General features: G+C 45.3%; 1 protein-coding gene across 1 annotated transcript in view; it reads left to right on the top strand.

Annotated features, from left to right (window-relative positions):
* The window catches only part of RBL1 (RB transcriptional corepressor like 1), a 60691-nt gene extending 40671 nt beyond the window's left edge, over positions 1–20020 (top strand). The window contains exons 8-13 of the mRNA XM_068263488.1: positions 7628–7814; positions 10313–10479; positions 15529–15641; positions 16485–16588; positions 19614–19751; positions 19844–20020. Of these exons, the coding sequence (XP_068119589.1) occupies positions 7628–7814; positions 10313–10479; positions 15529–15641; positions 16485–16588; positions 19614–19751; positions 19844–20020 (886 nt within the window). The remainder of the gene's footprint in view (positions 1–7627; positions 7815–10312; positions 10480–15528; positions 15642–16484; positions 16589–19613; positions 19752–19843) is intronic.
* The last annotated feature ends 220 nt before the right edge of the window (positions 20021–20240 follow it).

The following is a 20240-nucleotide window of genomic DNA, read 5'->3' as shown; positions in this document are numbered from 1 at the left end:
AAACACTGGCTGCTGCTATTGGACAATGGAGCATCTTCCTTTTGGGTTATATGGAGGGGGGTCTCACACTGTGTGATGCTGATGGGGAGGTACTGGTGGACAGGGGAATCTCAGACTATGGTAGGAGAGGGAAAAAACATCTATCTATAAACAGGGCTGTGGAGTCGGTCCATAAATCCACCGACTCCCGACTCCTCAGTTTAGGATTCCTCCGACTCCTCTAATTTGCATATTACAATTTTGTTTATTAAAAGTATGTAACGTGAAATTCGTCTCTTAACTGCCAACGCTTAGGAATTTTACAAGACAACTGAAGTGAGAAGGATATGTAGACTACTATATTTATTCCCTTTAGACTAAAACTAGTCCTTGGTAAGAGTACTTGTAAAAGGTAAAAACCGGAACAAAGAACATCTATCAGGCCCTAGGCAATGTAAATGTGGGTACATGTAAGAGTGATGTACAGGTACTCTGCAGGGGAATAAGGAGGTTGTAAACAGACAACACCTCTGTTCAATGTGCACAGCATTCTCAGTGGATTCCCTGCAGCTCTGTGGGGAGTGCATATGTAGAGTATAGTACTACTGTGTACCAAAGTAAACCTGAGACTGATGAAATTAAAGTTTTATACATACCTGGGGCTTCCTCCAGCCGCCTTCAGGATGATCCGTCCCTCGTTGTCCTCCTCCAGCACCTGGATCTTCTGCTATGAGTCCAGGTACTTGAGCCAGTCGGGTGTAGTGCGCATGCACACACTGCACCGCCAGGAGCATACTACACCTGTGCAGCACTATTGCGCAGGTGCAGAATGTTCCTGGCTGTGGGAGCGGCATGCGGCCGGACAGCGCTGACTGGCTGAATTACCAGGACTCATAGCAGAAGATCCGGGTGGTGGAGGACAGCGAGGGACTGATTAGCCTGAAGGGGGCTGGAGGAAGCCCCAGGTATGTATAAAACTTTACTTTTCATCCGTCTCAGGTACCCTTTAATTTGCAGTCACTAAACCAAATTTTAACAACATATCAAATTATTTGATTTCATCAGCAAAGGGAGTGCATACATTTGCATAAATCAGCATCAGTGCAGAATTATTTCCATCTCGTTGACCATCTCTATTAGTGACACAGCTACACATCAGGCTTTATTCTTACAGCATAGATGTTATTTAGTATGTATAAGAAATTCCTGTGTACACATCATATATACAGTCACAATCAGATATGTATATCTGACCTTAAAAATACGGGGACTGCTTTATTGAAGCAGCACAAGTAACTCATTTTGATTGGTTTATTTCATTTTTGTGGACTAAGCACAGCTATTACTGTATATATACTGTATATATACATTATTTTTAATGACTATTATCTGAGAAATAGAACATTTTATCATATTTTCTATTTTAATTACAGTTACAAATTCATTAGGAGTCGGAGTCGGTGCATTTTTTCCCGACTCCGACTCCAGGCACCCAAAATTGCCCGACTCCACGACTCCGACTCCACGACTCCGACTCCACAGCCCTGTCTATAAATGTAGAGACACAGGACTCTCCCCTCACAAGCACACATAAAGAACAATATATAAGAACAATAAAGAGACCTAAGTGCTTCCACTGGCTCTCACCACATTATGTCTGCAGTTTACACTGCAGCCGACTCCACAGACAGTATTCCATCCCTCACCATGACCTGCATGCGACCCTCCACTATGCTATAAATCGCAGCTCACCACGCTGCTCCGTCCCGCTGTCAGCTCCATGTATGCCGCTGTCCACTCCATGTACGACTCCAGCACGTGTTTTTTCACTGCTATCAATCACAGCCCGCCGCACTGCTCCGTCCCTGGTCCCCACTTCAAACGCTGAATTCCATGCAAACTAATTTACATTCCTGCTCAGTCGGTCAGTGATTCTGCACACATCACGTCTCTACACAGCTCACACACAGCCATGAGCCTCTGCTGTTGCCGGCTAGCGCTATGGTCACGCCTCTTACCATGAGCTGAGCCAATGAGTGCACGAACTTGCTGGGAAGTGCGAGATGAGAGCTTGTGTGCAGAGACATCCGGCCACTTGTCAGCGAACGGAGAGCGAAGCGGAAGTGGGAAAAAACGGTATTTCGTGAATGTGAGTGGTATGATTACCGTGCACATTGAAACCTTGATATACTGTCATACCGGTATATCGCGGCAACCCTACTCACAGGCCGAACAAGGAGAGTGCTGATCAGAAATGCAGTCAAGAGGCCCATGGTGACTCTGGACGAGCTGCAGATATCTACAGCTCAGGTGGGAGACTCTGTCTATAGGACAACTATTAGTCGTGCACTGCACAAAGTTGGCCTTTATGGAAGAGTGGCAAGAAGAAAGGCATTGTTAACAGAAAGCATAAGAAGTCCGTTTGCAGTTTGCCACAAGCCATGTGGGGGACACAGCAACCATGTGGAAGAAGGTGCTCTGGTCAGATGAGACCAAAATGGAACTTTTTGGCCAAAATGCAAAACGTTATGTGTGGCAGAAAACGAACACTGCACATCACTCTGAACACACCATCCCCACTGTCTAATATGGTGGTGGCAGCATCATGCTCGGGGGGGGGGGGGGTGCATCTCTTCAGCAGGGACAGGGAAGCTGGTCAGAGTTGATGGGAAGATGGATGGAGCCAAATACAGGGCAATCTTGGAAGAAAACCTCTTGGAGACTGCAAAATACTTGAGACTGGGGCAGAGGTTAACCTTCCAGCAGGACAATGACCCTAAACATAAACCCAGGGCAACAATGGAATGGTTTAAAACAAAACATATCTATGTGTTAGGATGGCCCAGTCAAAGTCCAGATCTAAATCCAATCGAGAATCTGTGGCAAGATCTGAAAGCTGCTGTTCACAAACGCTGTCCATCTAATCTGACATGCTGGAGCTGTTTTGCAAAGAAGAATGGGCAAGGATTTCAGTCTGTAGATGTGCAAAGCTGGTAGAGACATACCCTAAAAGACTGGCAGCTGTAATTGCAGCAAAAGGTGGTTCTACAAAGTATTGACTCGGAGCTGAATAATTACGCACACCCCACTTTGCAGTTATTTATTTGTAAAAAAAAAATCGGAATCCTGTATGATTTTCGATCCACTTCTCCTGTGTACACCACTTTGTATTGGTCTTTCACATGGAATTCCAATAAAATTGATTCATGTTTGTGGCAGTAATGTGACAAAATGTGGAAAACTTCAAGGGGGCCAAATACTTTTGCAACCCACTGTATATGGTAAGATACATGAGGGTGCTTCGTCTCTGGTTCACTTTAAAAGGAAGTAAATATGGCAGCCTCCATATACCTTTCACTACAGTTGTCCTTTAACTATTCTCCCTAAATGCCTGTTGTCTTTGAGTAGATTGTGAGACGATAGGAGGCGCCCTTGGTATTTCAGGTTCTTATGCTGTTTGCTGAATATATATATATATATATATATATATATATATATATATATATATATATATATATATATATATATATATATATATATATATATATATATAAAACGATGTAGTTCGCCTACCTTAGTAAAGGAGACTTGCACTTTACATAAAAAAAGATTTTTTACTTTATTGATGACAAGCACTGGACAACGCGTTTCACGGCTCAAACCGCTTCCTCAGGTCAAGTAGGGTGCTTTTAAAAAATATAACGGATATTGGCATTCAGAATCTCATAATTAACACACTCAGTCAAAAAAAAATAATAATCGAAATGTAAAAATATTATAAAATGGATAAAAACATAAACGCATAAAAACCAGCATTCGTAGCAGTATAGAGAACATAGAACCAGCATCAGTAGTAATAAACAGTGTTCAATGTTCATGCAAAAATATGTCAAATATCAATCACATTTAGGAGCTTACATATGATGTAAATAGGGGATCACATAAATATGGCTGTAATAAAAAGGAAAATTGTGTCTGTGTTGTATGTATAGTTAGTATTAGAAAGGAGCTGCATTCTTGCTGAAAAGAAATGAATCAGAGCAGTAAGTGGAATCAGTATATAGTCTGGAATACAGCACAGGGTGTAGATTTGAGAAGAGGGACATATCTGATGTAATTAAAATCCTTGTCAGAGACATGCATTGTCGATGTGAGCTGACAAAGTGGCAAGGAAATAGATTACTGGCCAAGTCTAAGGTGATGCTGGCCCAGTCTAGGATAATACTGCGGACCGAGCCGGGTGCCCTGCGGAGGACTGTGTCATATGGGATGGCTATGACGGATCATGAGAGGGGGCCGTGGTGTATATTGTAGGGCTAGCGAGGGGAGAGGCAGCAGGATGGCTTACCTTGCCGGGATAATCAGAGCTTCTGGGCGCCAAACAAGCGCTGTGTAACGTGAGCGTGCTGAAATAGTAATGCACGCTCAATGGAGGATCGTGTGGTAGCGTAGGGGGGCGGGGACATGTGTAGAACGTACTAGATAGGTTGCCGAGGAGAGGGCGGCGAGGTCGGGGAACGTGGGTGTGGGAGTAAACAGGAGGCGTGGCCGGCTGAAGACTTCGCTATGGGGTGAAGCCACGCCCACTGTGGGTGTAAGTGCGCGCTGCCTAGGTGACCCCATAGTGCCGTCCTGGTGGAGAGAGATACAATGGGCGTGGTGAGCGGACATGCATGGCTCACACGTGTATATAGAGGTGGAGAGCAGGCGTGGCCAGCATGGATATGTTACGTATAGTGGTGGCTGAGGAGACTGAGATGCTGGGGAGGGGAGGAACTATGGAAACAGGGACGCTGGAGAAGAAAAAGAGTTATTAGCGAGATGTGTGTGGGATCTCTATAGGATGCTGTACACACATATACACACACATCTCCATGTATATACACATATATGCATCTAGATCCTCACATATGAGCACCCCATGCCACCGGGGAGCTAGATATAATACAGTGTTGCAGTTTCAGAATGACCTCATGGACACACATATTGTAACAAAAATAGCATATATGAATATATTCTTGACATTCTTGAATATATTCTATTTGCTATATACTATTTTTATTCATATATGCTATTTTTGTTACAATATGTGTGTCCATGAGGTCATTCTGAAACTGCAACACTGTATTATATCTAGCTCCCCGGTGGCATGGGGTGCTCATATGTGAGGATCTAGATGCATATATGTGTATATACATGGAGATGTGTGTGTATATGTGTGTACAGCATCCTATAGAGATCCCACACACATCTCGCTAATAACTCTTTTTCTTCTCCAGCGTCCCTGTTTCCATAGTTCCTCCCCTCCCCAGCATCTCAGTCTCCTCAGCCACCACTATACGTAACATATCCATGCTGGCCACGCCTGCTCTCCACCTCTATATACACGTGTGAGCCATGCATGTCCGCTCACCACGCCCATTGTATCTCTCTCCACCAGGACGGCACTATGGGGTCACCTAGGCAGCGCGCACTTACACCCACAGTGGGCGTGGCTTCACCCCATAGCGAAGTCTTCAGCCGGCCACGCCTCCTGTTTACTCCCACACCCACGTTCCCCGACCTCGCCGCCCTCTCCTCGGCAACCTATCTAGTACGTTCTACACATGTCCCCGCCCCCCTACGCTACCACACGATCCTCCATTGAGCGTGCATTACTATTTCAGCATGCTCACGTTACACAGCGCTTGTTTGGCGCCCAGAAGCTCTGATTATCCCGGCAAGGTAAGCCATCCTGCTGCCTCTCCCCTCGCTAGCCCTACAATATACACCACGGCCCCCTCTCATGATCCGTCATAGCCATCCCATATGACACAGTCCTCCGCAGGGCACCCGGCTCGGTCCGCAGTATTATCCTAGACTGGGCCAGCATCACCTTAGACTTGGCCAGTAATCTATTTCCTTGCCACTTTGTCAGCTCACATCGACAATGCATGTCTCTGACAAGGATTTTAATTACATCAGATATGTCCCTCTTCTCAAATCTACACCCTGTGCTGTATTCCAGACTATATACTGATTCCACTTACTGCTCTGATTCATTTCTTTTCAGCAAGAATGCAGCTCCTTTCTAATACTAACTATACATACAACACATAGACATAATTTTCCTTTTTATTACAGCCATATTTATGTGATCCCCTATTTACATCATATGTAAGCTCCTAAATGTGATTGATATTTGACATATTTTTGCATGAACATTGAACACTGTTTATTACTACTGATGCTGGTTCTATGTTCTCTATACTGCTACGAATGCTGGTTTTTATGCGTTTATGTTTTTATCCATTTTATAATATTTTTACATTTCGATTATTTTTTTTTTTTTTGACTGAGTGTGTTAATTATGAGATTCTGAATGCCAATATCCGTTATATTTTTTTAAAAGCACCCTACTTGACCTGAGGAAGCGGTTTGAGCCGTGAAACGCGTTGTCCAGTGCTTGTCATCAATAAAGTAAAAAATCTTTTTTTATGTAAAGTGCAAGTCTCCTTTACTAAGGTAGGCGAACTACATCGTTTTTATTATATATATATATATATATATATATATATATATATATATATATATATATATATATATATATATATATATATATATATATATATATATATATATATATATATATTCAGCAAACAGCATAAGAACCTGAAATACCAAGGGCGCCTCCTATCGTCTCACAATCTAGTCTACTACCCCACTACGTGGGGTCTTCACAACCCGTTGGGGAGTGAGGAATATTTTTTCTAAGGAGCAGCGACCATCCTGATGAAAAGACCGAGTGGGGACGGGATTTCCCCACAGGCGTGATCGAGTGGTTGCCTCATTAAGCAACCTATTCTTGTGAGTAGTTTTAAACCCATTTCTTAGACTCTCTACCCAGAGATAATACACCACAAGGGCTCCCGGTGTCCCTGTGTCTTTTTCTTTTTGTCCATACAGCCCCCATGTTGTCTTTGAGGGCCTGTTGCATGAAGAATACAGTAGCTGATGTGACTGGTTAAACTGACACTGAAGCAAAAAAAAAATACTTATGAAATAATGATTTGTATATGTAGTATGGATAATTAATAGAACATTAGTAGCAAAGAAAAGTCTCATAATTTTAATTTTGATATATATATATATATATATATATATATATATATATATATATATATATATATATATATATATATATATATATATATATATATATATATATATCTATTTATATTGATATTTATATTTTTTATATATCTTTTTACATCTCTAATATTTGCAGTTAACAAATTACACTCTTAATTTTAAATGATAAAACAGAGCAGAGCTAATAACCCTTTGAACTTCCTTGGCAGTAAAATGTTAAACAATCAAACAGGTAGAGACAGGTTGAGATATGTGCTTCAGGAAACCGCACTGTACCTGACCCAAGTCAGGTCAGAGAGCTCAGAGAAGCTCTTTTGCATAGATAACTGAAGTTTCTTAACTCTTCCTGTACTGGAAACAATGAGACTTGTATCTCTGCTCTTAATGTTCTATTTCTTAGCTGTACTATACATACAATTCATTATCTTATGTTTATTTTCACTTCGGATTCCTGTAAAACTTTGCAGGAACATTGTAGTGCTGTATAAATCACTGCTGTGTTTTATTCTCCTTGCAGTAAGTCTTTGAACAGGGAGTACGAGGAGTATGTGCTCACAGTGGGGGACTTTGATGAGCGCGTGTTTCTGGGAGTTGATGCTGAAGAGGAGATTGGAACTCCCAGGAAGTATTTAGCTGATCTCCCAATAGGAAACTGCACACCCAGGAAACACACAGAGTCCAGCTTGCATCAGCTTTTTGAGAAGGTAACGTGACGTCCTCTTTGTGCTTGTTGTATCATCTGTGCTCAGACAATTATGGAACTCCTAAAGGAAACCTGATGTGAAACAAAGCCTTTACACTAACTACGCTTAGGGGCAAAGTACTTCTTAGAGAACCTGCTAGTCCTGCTTGTTGCCTTCAGAGCCTCTGCTATCCCATTCTGCCCAATTATAATACTCCAGTACCAGTGCAGTTGAATGCTGTTAGCTGGAAGTGGCTGTGCAGAAGCACCTAGTGACTGGGCATGTGCAAGTTCTGACTTGCACATGCCCAGTGAGCGGAAGCGCTCCTGCCTGAAGGAAAGAAGGTGGGCACAAGCACTTCCTCTCACTTGGCATGCGCAGTTTGGATGCCCAGTTCAAATGTTCGTCCGGGACATGCACTGAGACATAATTAACCTAATGCATATTATTGAAACATATGTCTGTTGCTTTATTGCTCTCTTCACAACAAATTCCTCTGCTCTTTCCCAGGTGAAAACTTGTATCTTAGTATTTAATAAACACTATATTGCTTCTTACTGTGCAAGTGTTTTTCCCTGCTTTCCTTTATCAAGTTTATTAACGGCTTTCGGATGGCAGTAATTTAAATCTGCACCATGTTTGGGAGCTATTATTCCTGCCAGGGCGTAGATTTCATTCACCCCTTCCACGTGCTGTCGCCACTATCTCTCCACCGCAGCTCAACTTGCCCTACTGTTGGTTTGCCAGCAGAGCTCTGGGCCAGTCAGGAGCCCATTTCATTGGCTTCTAACCCTGTCCTCACTGTGAGCCAAACTCATTGGCTCACATTGATCACAGGGTCAGGAGCCAATAAAATCGGCTCCTAACTGGCTCACAGAGCTTTGCCATTATAGAGACGGCAGAGCGGGTGAGTTGCGCCATGAACAGCGATAGCGTTGATTCAGTGCAGGGTGTCATCAAATGTACCGGTTTTTGGTACTAGCAGTCTCTAGCCCCTTAACCACATAACAACCAACTAACGCCGATAGGTGGCGGCTGGTCGTTTGTGGGTTTCCATGGAAACGCTCCATGTCAGTTCACGGAGGGTGTCTCCGTGAACAGCCTGCGAGCCTCCGATCGCGGCTTTCAGGCTAAATGTAAACACGCAGGGAAGAAATCCCCTGTGTCTACATCCATACGACGCTGCTTGGCCGGGGATCGCCGGCATCTGATAGGCTGAAGCCTATCAGAGGCGGCGCAGGACGCATCGTCGTCCTGTGCCGCCCAGGGGAAGGACTGGAGGGAGGGAAAGGGAGCGAGGCGTAAGATCGCTGTGGACAGGGGCTTTGAGGAACCCAACCCCCTCGCTCGGCCACACAGAGCGGAGGCGATCAGACCCCCCCCCCCCAGCAGGAAATTCCCCTAGTGGGGAAAAAAGGGATGGAAGTCTGATCGCCCTGCCTCAAAGCTGATCTGTGCTGCGGGCTGGAGAGCCCACGCAGCACAGATCACAGAAACTAGCCCCGGTCCTTAAGTGGTTAAGGACCAAAGTGGTTAAAGTAAACCTGAAATTAATGAAAAAGTTGCCTTTTACTTAGTAGTCAAGAATGTTATGTGCTTGTGCAGTTAGTTAAGACTTGTAACTGAGCATGCACAGAACGTTCCAGGTCATAGAAATGCGATCAAGGAGGTGCTGAGACTGACTGAGCTGGTCATGAACTTTACCGAGGCTGAGAGCGTCACAATGGAGGGGACTGGAAGGACAATGTGGGGCTGAAGGAAACCCCAGCTAAGGAAAAGTCAACCGTTCTCATTTGTCTCAGGTTAGGAAGACTATAGTTGGCCAGGGATAAGATATTTTGTTTCTGCTTTGCCACAGCTTATCAGTAAGTGGTCATATCTCAAGAATGACCAGCTGGTTTCAGAAGAAGAATGCAGCCACACTAATCTAACATTTCCTCATTCATAAACCTTTACCTCTGCCCACATTGGGCTTGATTCACAAAGCGGTGCTAACCTACTTAGCACGTCTAAAGTCTTTAGACGCGCTAACCAGGGTGCTAAGTAGGTTAGCACCGGATTTCTCAATCAGATCGTGCGCTAACTTTGCGCGCGTAAAGTTTTACTAGGCTTTAATGGGCACTTCGCGCGGTGCGCCCTGTGCTCTGTGCAGTACGCGCATAAAGTTTTACGCGCATAAAGTTTTGCGCGCGTAAAGTTTTATGCGCGAAAAGCTTGTTTAGACGTGCTAAGGGGGTTTTCACAGGCGTGCTAACAGTTAGCACCGCTTTGTGAATCAAGCCCCTTGTATGAAAGCAGTGGTACTTGAAGCATGGATTTATACATACATAGAAGTTCTCTTGACTTGTAGGGCTGGGGTCTATGGTGGACCAGAACACTATCTGCATTGAGTTTGCATGTTTTCCTAAAACTTTGCTGAAAAGTTCACTGGTTCATCCCCAAAATTGACCTTGGACTATACTATGTTGATGCTAAAATAATGTAGAGAATGACTGGCTGATGGTTCCATCTCTCCACAGAGGCGATCCTTTGCCCCTTCCACACCACTGACTGGTAGAAGATACCTGAAAGAGGAAACGGCTGTGATCACTCCAGTCTCATCCGCAACACAGTGTGTGACCAAGCTTCAGAGCATGGTGACCGGCCTCAGGAATGCCCCCAGCGAGCAGCTGAATAATGTCTTCAGGTAAGCTGTGTAACTATGGCAGCAGGGCTGGGATGTGTTATGCAAAGCTCAGATTTGAGGAACCACCACTGTTTGACTTTGGGTTTCAGGTGACCCTCTCCAAACAGGGCAAATTGTAAAGGCAATCAGGTGGATAAGTGGATGTTAGCATGGCATAGAAACAAAGTGCTGTGCACAATACCCATCCCATGGGGCAAATGTGCTTTGAACTTCAGTACAACTGGTTGTCTCTCCTCTCTTGATGCAACTGCTGGACGGGCAAGTGTGGGGTGGGGTGACTGTGTGACAACCAAAACAAGCAGAACTGCAGATATCGGGCTACGTGTCCCGTAATCATTGCATTCCAGTAAGAAGCTTATGTCTACTTGAATGGATGCAATGCACAACTTACCTTGTGAAAAACTGGAAGAGGCGGTCTGTAAAAGCCAATTTGGAAAATACAGCTGCAGGAATTTAATACTGTTGCAGCGACCCTGAGGCCAGGGACCACAGTGGATCGCTATTGCGCTTGTAATCATACATGAGCTTTGTGCAGCGATCCCCGTGGCCAATTTGCGGCATGATGTTTCTTGTGTTTGGAGGGGCTGTATGATCTGCTGTACAGCACTTCTAATTTGCAGGGAGGAGTTTTTAAATACCTAAGGAAAAAAATGTTTAAAACACTTACCAGGCCTTCTGAGATTAATTTCCCGCACGTAGCCCCACCCCCTAGCACAAGAGGTCCGAGGTGCCTTTTTATCTCCAATTAGAGAAGCACAGATGAGCTCTTGTGCTGAGGGGCGGGGCTACCAGCCGGGCATCGGGAGACCCGGCAAGTATATTAAACATTCATTTAAAACCAGAATCGCCCGAAAGTCGATGAAAAAATTGATTCAAAAGCAATTTTGCAGCCCTCCTATGTTTTGTATTGGCGCAGAATCGCTCCAAAAATGCTGCAGGACCCCGATTGCGATTTAGCCAATCCCCTGATTTGGGTCACCTGAACTTTCATCAGCAAAGCACTTTTTGAGACCACCGCATTCTCAAAACTCACTCAGGTCCAAGGCGGAAGAAACTTGCTGAGAGAAGATGCTGTCTGTGAACACTGTTAAATATAGTAAGTAGTAGCAGTAGGGATATATAGTGAGGTGAGTGTCTGATATGGACAAGAGGGGAGTGGAGCATGTTATTTTGATTTGATAACACCGCAGCCCAGAACCTAACAACTCTCAAACTCCTTTATTCCATGTGTCAATTGCAGTGAGAGTACTGTCATACAACAAGGATGCACTTTTCTCCCTTGGGACCCAAAGCGCATACGCTCGTCTCTGATCTGTTCATAGTGGTGCGTACAGGGGAAAACATTGTGATCTTAAATGCCAGACTAAGCAGGTGGCATTTCTGTTTTAACGTGTCCAGGGTTGGAGCTGAAGGGATTAATTGATCATAGATCAATCCATACTGTGCTTAGTCACTAGGTTAAATACTTAAAAGTCAACCTGAGATGTTCACTATTACTAATTTATACTTACCCAGGGCTGCCTCCAGCCACATGAGCAGCACGGAGTCCTTTGCCGTCCTCTTCAGCCCCTCCATTCAGCTGCTACGACTCCTGGTAATTTGGGCAGTTGCTGGCTTCAGCACATGTGCGGCTGGGCTGCGCGCGCACCCCTCATCACGCTTCTACTCACTGGAGCATTCTGCACCTGTGCAGTAGTGCTGCGCAGGTTCAGGACATTCCAGGGGATGGGAGCGCGACGGGTGCGTGCGCAACTGAGCCGCGCAGAAGCCCTCGACTGACTGCATTACCGGGAGTTGTACCGACAGAACGGAGGGGATGAAGAGGACGGTGAGAGAAGCCACAATAATTATGGGTCTGTAGGAAGCCCCAGGTAAGTATACATTATTGATAGTGTACCATTGCTGGTACTCTTTAACCTCTTTGGCGGTTATCCTGCAGGAGGATTTCTCAGGCCCTGCTGGGCCGATTTTCACAATTTTTTTTTTTATTGCACGCAACTAGCACTTTTGCTAGCTGCGTGCATATCCCGATCGCCGCCGATTCTCCGGTACCCGCCGCAATGACAAGCAGCCTACAAGGAGATCCTTGGGGGTCCCAGTACTGGATCCCCCTCTACTAAGGAGGGAGGGGGAAGCCTCTTTAGGATCCAGAGGCTTCTCACTCCGAGGCCCAGGGGCTTGGGTTTTTTATTTTTATTTTTTTAATAGATTCTCTTTAAAAATCCAATTCCAGGAATTAGTTCTGGATAGTGTAGAAAACCAGTTTGGTGGTATTTCATTGCTGCCTGTCTTGCGATTGGTCCCTGTTCTCCCTCACTTCCTGTTCCTACCACCTCCATGGAGCTTTGTGACTTTAATGTGAAATCTGTAGGCACAGTGACAGAAAATGAGGTACAGCAATAGAAGCTATTAGGGGATTCTAGTTTTTTTTTCCACCATGCTACAAAAATGTTTTGTGTTTTTTGCCATCTGTCTGGTCAGGGCCAGGGATGCTCTCACGAGTAATAACGAGTTCTTAACCTATTTTGGTTCCTGGACGTAGTTTCTACGTCCAGGAACCATGCGCGCTACCGCGCGCCCCTGCGGCCGATCGTGCACGCGCACTCCCGGCCGCGGATTCGGTAGCCAAGGAATCAATGTATCGGGCTATGGAGCCCGATCACTGATTCCTCTCCCCCGCTGAAAAAGCGACAGCTTCTCTCGGAAGCTGCGTCTTTTCTGGCCGTTTCCTTCCCGATGTGTCACTCTAAGCAGGTGCTACGCTTAGAGTGACGTCAGGTAAACAAACTCATGGCCGCCATCTTGTGGCCAAAAAGTAATACTACACCTGAAAAAAAAAAAAAAAAAAAAAAAGAATTAACACACATTTACATTATAAATCTATTGTTTACCTCCCACCCTCCCCAAAGTACCCAAATAAAATGTTTAGTATAAAAAAAAAAACCATTACAATAAAAAAAAAAAAAACATGTAAATATTTACCTAAGGGTCTAAACTTTTTAAATATCAATGTAAAGATGAAATATTTCTATATATATTTTTTTATTTTAAACTTGTAAATAGTGATAGATGCAAAATGGAAAAAATGCACCTTTATTTCCAAATAAAATATTGTCGCCATACATTGTAATAGGGACATAATTTTAACGGTGTAATAACCGGGACAAATACAATACGCGAGTTTTAATTATGGAGGCATGTATTATTTTAAAACTATAATGGCTGAAAACTGAGAAATAATGAATTTTTCCATTTTTTTCTTATTCTTCCTGTTAAAATGCATTTACAGTAAAGTGGCTCTTAGCAAAATGTACCCCCCAAAGAAAGCCTAATTGGTGGCGGAAAAAACAAGATATAGATCAGTGCATTGTGATAAGTAGTGATAAAGTTATAGGCTAATGAATGGGAGGTGAACATTTCTCACGTGAAAACGACGGAACCTGAATGGGTTAAAGAGGAACTGTCACAAAAATCTTAAAATTTAAGACACATACAAATAAGAAGTACATTTCTCCCAGAAGTACATTTCTCCCAAAATTAAATGAGCCATAAATTTTCTTCTATGTTCCTGTCACTTACAGTAGGTAGTAGAAATCTGACATTACAGACAGATTTTGGACTAGCCCATCTTCTCATAGGGGGGTTCTCAGGGTTTTCTTTATTTTTAGAAGTACTTAGTGAATGGCAGTTGCTCCGTCCAACTGCCAAAATAGTGTGCAGGGAGGCTGGTCAGCATCTTTGTATAAATCTTTTTCAGGCAGTGTCTTTATAAAAAACAAAGGCCAGGCTGAGAATCCCCTATGGAGAGATGGACTAGCCCAAAACCTGTTGGTAATGTCAGATTTCTAATACTTATTGTAAGTGACAGCAACATTGGCAGAAAAGTAATGTATGGCCCATTTTACTCTGGGAGAAATGTACTTCTTCTTTGTATGTGTTTTAAATTTTAAGATTTTCGCGACAGTTCCTCTTTAAGCACTCAAATTCATGATTTAAATGAGCTTTAACCACTTGACGACCAGGGGATATTTTCCTGCGCTGTGCTGCGTGGGCTCTTCAGCCCCCAGCACAGATCGTATTAGCAGCAGGGCGATCAGACTCCCTTCCCCCCCCCCCTTTTTTTCCCCACTAGGGGATGTCCTGCTAGGGGGGTCTGATCGCCGCCGCTCTGTGTGGCCGAGCGGGGGGCTCCTCAAAGCCCCCCCTCCGCAGCGATTCCCAGCCTCCCTCTCTTTTCCTCCCTCCCCTCCTCTTTCTGGGTGGCACAGGACGGCGATCCGTCCTGCGCCGCCTCTGCTTCAGCCTATCAGATGCCGGCGATCCCCGGCCATTCAGAGGCCGGGGATCGCCGATCTCCTTTACGGCACTGCTTCCCCGCGTGTTTACAATTGGCCTGCAAGCCGCGATCGGAGGCTCGCAGGCTGTTCACGGAGACAACCCCGTGAACTGACATGGAACGGCCGCCCGAGCCGTTTCCATGGAAACACCACTTCGACCTGCCGACGCCTATCGGCGTTAGGCGGTCGTTAAGTGGTTAATTAGCTCAGGTGTTTGGCGGGGACATAAAGGGTTATTTACCCACAACTGCGCTCCAGATAGCTTGCACGCATCCTATTGGTCGCGTTGCTAGCCTCACCACCACGCACTACCTTCTTCCGGCTTGGAGGAAGTGCGAGCAGTGAGGATTGCAACGCGACCAATAGGACGCATGCAAGCTATTAGGAGCGCAGGGAGGACACACACTTATGAGTAAATAACCCCTTCACTCCCTTCCGCAAACCTGAGCTAATTAAAGCTCATTTAAATCACGAATTTGAGTGCTTAAGCACTCGTTATTACTCGTGAGAGTATTCCTGGTCAGGGCTTGATAAAAACTGGATTCACACAACAGCAATAAAAACCCAGCAGAGGTTCAGTTTAGATCCATTACTGCATCCACTTAAAGTGTGTGTGTGTGTGTGTGTGTGTGTTTTTTCCCCCTGGGTTCCTTGAACTGAAATCTAACCTAATGACATGCTTTCAGAAGCTGACCAGTGTTTCTCTTCACAGGCTGTGCGCTCGTAACCCCATGGAGAATATACAGAATACTGTAAAGGAGATTGGACAGAAGTTTTGCCTGCAGTACACACAACCATCAGGGGATCAGTCTGGCTCTCACATTGGTGAGGATTCATCAGGAAGTTGTGCCTGGGCTTAAAGTTAATTGTAAGGCCTTGATTTGGTGTTGTACATACATTTGTGGAGCAGACACTACTGTGTGTTCTGTTGGGTCTGGAGTTGATTTAATTCAATATAATTACAGAGTGCCCAGAGAGCTCACGGTGATCCAAAACCATTAGGATATTGTAAGGGATTGCTCACCAGAAAAGATATGCAAAATATAAATTTGCCATCTTAAAACAGAAGGCGTTTGCAATTATCTCCCATGATGAATCACAGAGGAGCAACCACTTCAAAACCGCTGTATTCTGGCAAAGCAGTTAATTGAGGCGCTGGGTGCTGTCATAAGTGTTATGCTGCGCGCCCTTGGTAACGGTAATTCGGGGCTCCAAGTTGCATCTCCTTCCGCACTGCGACAATTCAAAGAGGGAATAGTGTTTAATGCCGCCAGGGAGTTTAGTAGGCAGCAGGGAGAGCCGTTATTCTTGAGAGATGGAGAATTGCTGGAACATGGCCGGACAATATTCTCTTATATTGGGCTGAGATGACACGGACCAATGCATGGCGAACAACATAGTTATTTTGTGGAGTGTTAAATCTTAAATGTGGGAATTCAAAAGATTAGAATAGTTTTACATCGGGTAAGTTTTGAACAGTTGGAGATTTGAGAACAAAAAAACTACAGAAAAGCCTGTGAAACTTTAGGTGTTAGCTAGTATAGCTATTAGTAACCTTACGTTTTTCGTAAATGTTTCACGGAGAGAAGACAGATCAACATATTTTTCTCAGGACATATATACTCAAGTGCAGTATGTGAAGTCATCTTCTGAAATTTCTCTTTCCAGACTTTGCAGTTACCCGTTGGAAATTGGCAGAAATTTTATATTACAAGGTTCTGGAGTCTATAGTTGATCAAGAAACTAAACGACTTCATGGGAAAGACTTAACTGTGAGTTTTATTTCTGCTATCTTCCATTCGTCAGTGCTATTTAAGTCCTTGTTCTGAGAGATGCATTGAGGCTGCCGTCCTGAAAGAGTAACTATCCCAGCAGCAAAACCACTGACCTTATATTGCGAATCCCAGTGCCTGGTCCTTCCAGTACTCAGAGCACTCCCATGAATTGAATGAAACTCTGAATACCACTGCAGAAGGACCAAGAGAGGCCCATGTGCCACCCAGTGGTCAGGCTGCGTAATCCTGCAGATGTGTTCCTTTGCCTTGAGCTGCATTTGTTGAATGGGGTTACTGTTGAAGGACAACTGAAGTGAGAGGGATATGGAGGTTGCCATATTTATTTTCTTTTAAGCATACCAGCTGCCAGGCTGTTTTGCTGATCCTCTGCCTCTAATACTTTAAGCGATAGATCCTGAACAAGCATGCAGCAGATCAGGCGTTTCTGATATCATAATTGTCAGACTTGATGAGATTAGCTGAATACTTGTTCTGGTGTTATTGAGATACTACTGCAGTCAAATGGATCAGCAGGTCTGCCAGACAACTGGTACTGCTTAATAGGAAATAAATATAGCAGCCTCCATATTCTTCTCACTTTAGTAGTACTTTAACCACTTGAGGACCCACCCTTTACCCCCCCCCCCCCCTTAAGGACCAGCGTTATTTTTTGTGATCTGTGCTGGGTGGGTTCTGCAGCCCCCAGCACAGATCAGCTGGCACACAGAGCGATCAGATCGCCCCCCTTTTTTCCCCCCTATGGGGATGATGTGCAGGGGGGGTCTGATCGCTCCTCCTGTCTGGCATGTTGCGGGGGGGGGGGGCACCTCAAAGCCCCCCTCCGCGGCGAAATTCCCCCCTCCCTCTCCTATCTGCTCATCCCCGGTGATCTGGGCTGCACAGGACGCTATCCGTCCTGTGCAGCCAGTGACAGGCTGTCCCCTGTCACATGGCGGCGATCCCCGGCCGCTGATTGGCCGGGGATCGCCGATCTGCCTTACGGCGCTGCTGCGCAGCAGCGCCGTACAATGTAAACAAAGCGGATTATTTCGGCTTGTGTTTACATTTAGCCTGCGAGCCGTGATCAGGGGGCCCGCAGGCTATTCACGGAGCCCCCCGCCGTGAATTGACAGGAAACAGCCGCTCGCGCGAGCGGCTGCTTCCTGATTAATCAGCCTGCAGCTGGCGGCGCAATACTGCGTCGCTGGTCCTGCAGCTGCCACTTTGCCGACGCGCGATCGGCAAGTGGTAAAGGCCCGCACACATGCTCAATAGATGTCACTGGACGGAGATTGGGATCTGATCCTTTGGACAACATTGCTGAGCCAGCGATGTACAGCCGCATAGTTGGTCTACATGCTAAGTATGGGTTCTGTTGCAGTGCAGGGGACCAGAGAGACAACGGAGCAGCACCGATGTGATGTCACACAGTGGGCGAGCCGAGACCATCGCTATTGGCCGTTACTCTGCCGAGTTGATCGCCTGGCGGATCACTGCCCGAGGTCGTGGGCTGCTGGACACATGCCAGATTATCGGCTGAGGCGGTCATTATTCGCTGTCTCGCCCCACTTTTATTTAGCATGTGTACAGTTTTACGTTTTTGAAGTTAAACTTTACCTCCAGAAAACCTAACTTGCCAGAGGCAAGGTATATGTTGGAAGAAACAGTATTTAGCATTGGAAGGCTTATGTTTGGACATGGGAGAAAAAATGATTTACAGCATATTATATACAAGCAGCATTTTTTGTTTTTTTTCTAGAACTGCATTCAAAGGGGCAAAAGGGCTGGAGAGTTCAGTGCAGAGAAAGCTGGACGCATCCAAAGTGTAGATAATGTTATCTTGTGTTTACTTAATTGTATCAAGTGAGGAAGGAATGTGACACATTTTCTGACTGTGCAGGAGCTCCTAGACACAGAAAAACACTCAAAGCATTTCTGCCTTCAATACATAATGAATACAACCAGTTATGAAAAAAAAAGCAAAATCAGCTCTCAAAGAAAAAAACTGTACTTTTGGGAACTTGTAATTTCTAAATGAATAATAATACTTATGCACAAATGCAAATATAATAACTGTATGGCATATAAAAAGTAGGAAAACCTGTTCTTATTGAATATTGTGTCAGGGTTTTATACCGCTTTAAAGGGAAGGTTCAGGGAGGGTGGGTAAAAAATAAAAATAAATTTCCACTTACCTGGGGCTTCCTCCAGCCCGTGGCAGGCAGGAGGTGCCCTCGCCGCCGCTCCGCAGGCTCCCGGTGGTCTCCGGTGGCCGACCCGACCTGGCCAGGCCGGCTGCCAGGTCGGGCTCCTCTGCGCTCCAAGGCCCGGAACTTCTGCGCTCCAAGGCCCGGAACTTCTGCGTCCCACGCCGGCGCTCTGACGTCATCGGACGTCCTCCGGGCTCTACTGCGCAGGCGCAGAACTACTGCACATGCGCAGTAGAGCCCGGGGGACGTCCGATGACGTCAGCGCGCCGGCGTGGGACGCAGAAGTTCCGGGCCTTGGAGCGCAGAAGAGCCCGACCTGGCAGCCGGCCTGGCCAGGTCGGGTTGGCCACCGGAGACCACCGGGAGCCTGCGGAGCGGCGGCGAGGGCACCTCCTGCCTGCCACGGGCTGGAGGAAGCCCCAGGTAAGTGGAAATTGATTTTTATTTTTTACCTACCCTCCCTTAACCTTCCCTTTAAATAAATAGTGCTGGGTGTTATACCGTGTTATTTTGGGAAAAAGAGAGACCAGTGTGGAGCACAAGAGAGGTGATGCTAGGTTTGGGTGATTAGCACCAGAGAGTCATGCAAGGTTTTTTGCATGGTAGAAATAGTATGTAGCACCAGGGGGATGGAGCTAGGTTTTGGGATTGGGAGGGAATACTATGTAGAATCAGATGGAGTTATGTATAAATTTTTAGCCTGCAGGAAAATATTTGCATTAGTATCTGTAGGAGAACACAGTGGACTTTGTGAAGTTAATTGCTGTTTCTTTTTAGCTTAGTTTTTCAGTTTTTGGTGTTCTGTGTTTCAGGCTCTGTTGGAACAGGAAATCTTCCACCAGTCACTGGTGGCGTGCTGCCTGGAAATTGTCCTTTTTGCATACAGTTCTCCTCGTATTTTTCCTTGGACCATTGAAGCCCTGAACTTGAGTCCCTTCTACTTCTACAAGGTAAAGATAAAAACTTTATAATTGAACAAAGTTGTGTTGGAGCTTTGGTTTCCTGTGTCGTCATTCCCAGTGTGAATGTTTTGAATACTCAGGTTATTGAAGTGTTTATCCGCTCGGAAGATGGACTCTCGAGGGACATGGTGAAGCACCTGAACAGTATAGAGGAGCAGATACTGGAGAGCCGGGCCTGGGCGAGTGATTCCGTTCTGTGGGAGCTGCTAAAGGCTGCAGAGACTGTCCCAACCTGTGAGGAAGTAGGTGTTGTGTGAAATGTTTCTTATGCAGCTCGTTATAAATTTAGGGTAAATGTCTTTAGGGTGGATCCATAAGACTATGCTTTACTTTAAAATGTGCATTTTCCGCATGCGTCAGCTGACTGACTACAATGGGAATTGCTGGCCAAACTACTGTTTTGCACACCATGTGGAAGTTTTCCCCCCTCCCCATGCAGTAACCACACATAAGTAGAGAGAAGGCTCTAGACACCAT

The sequence above is a fragment of the Hyperolius riggenbachi genome, chromosome 12 (assembly GCF_040937935.1).
Source record: "Hyperolius riggenbachi isolate aHypRig1 chromosome 12, aHypRig1.pri, whole genome shotgun sequence".
Classification (NCBI taxonomy): domain Eukaryota; kingdom Metazoa; phylum Chordata; class Amphibia; order Anura; family Hyperoliidae; genus Hyperolius; species Hyperolius riggenbachi.
Note: the sequence above shows the minus strand (reverse complement) of the source record. Positions and strands in the feature narration are given on the sequence as shown.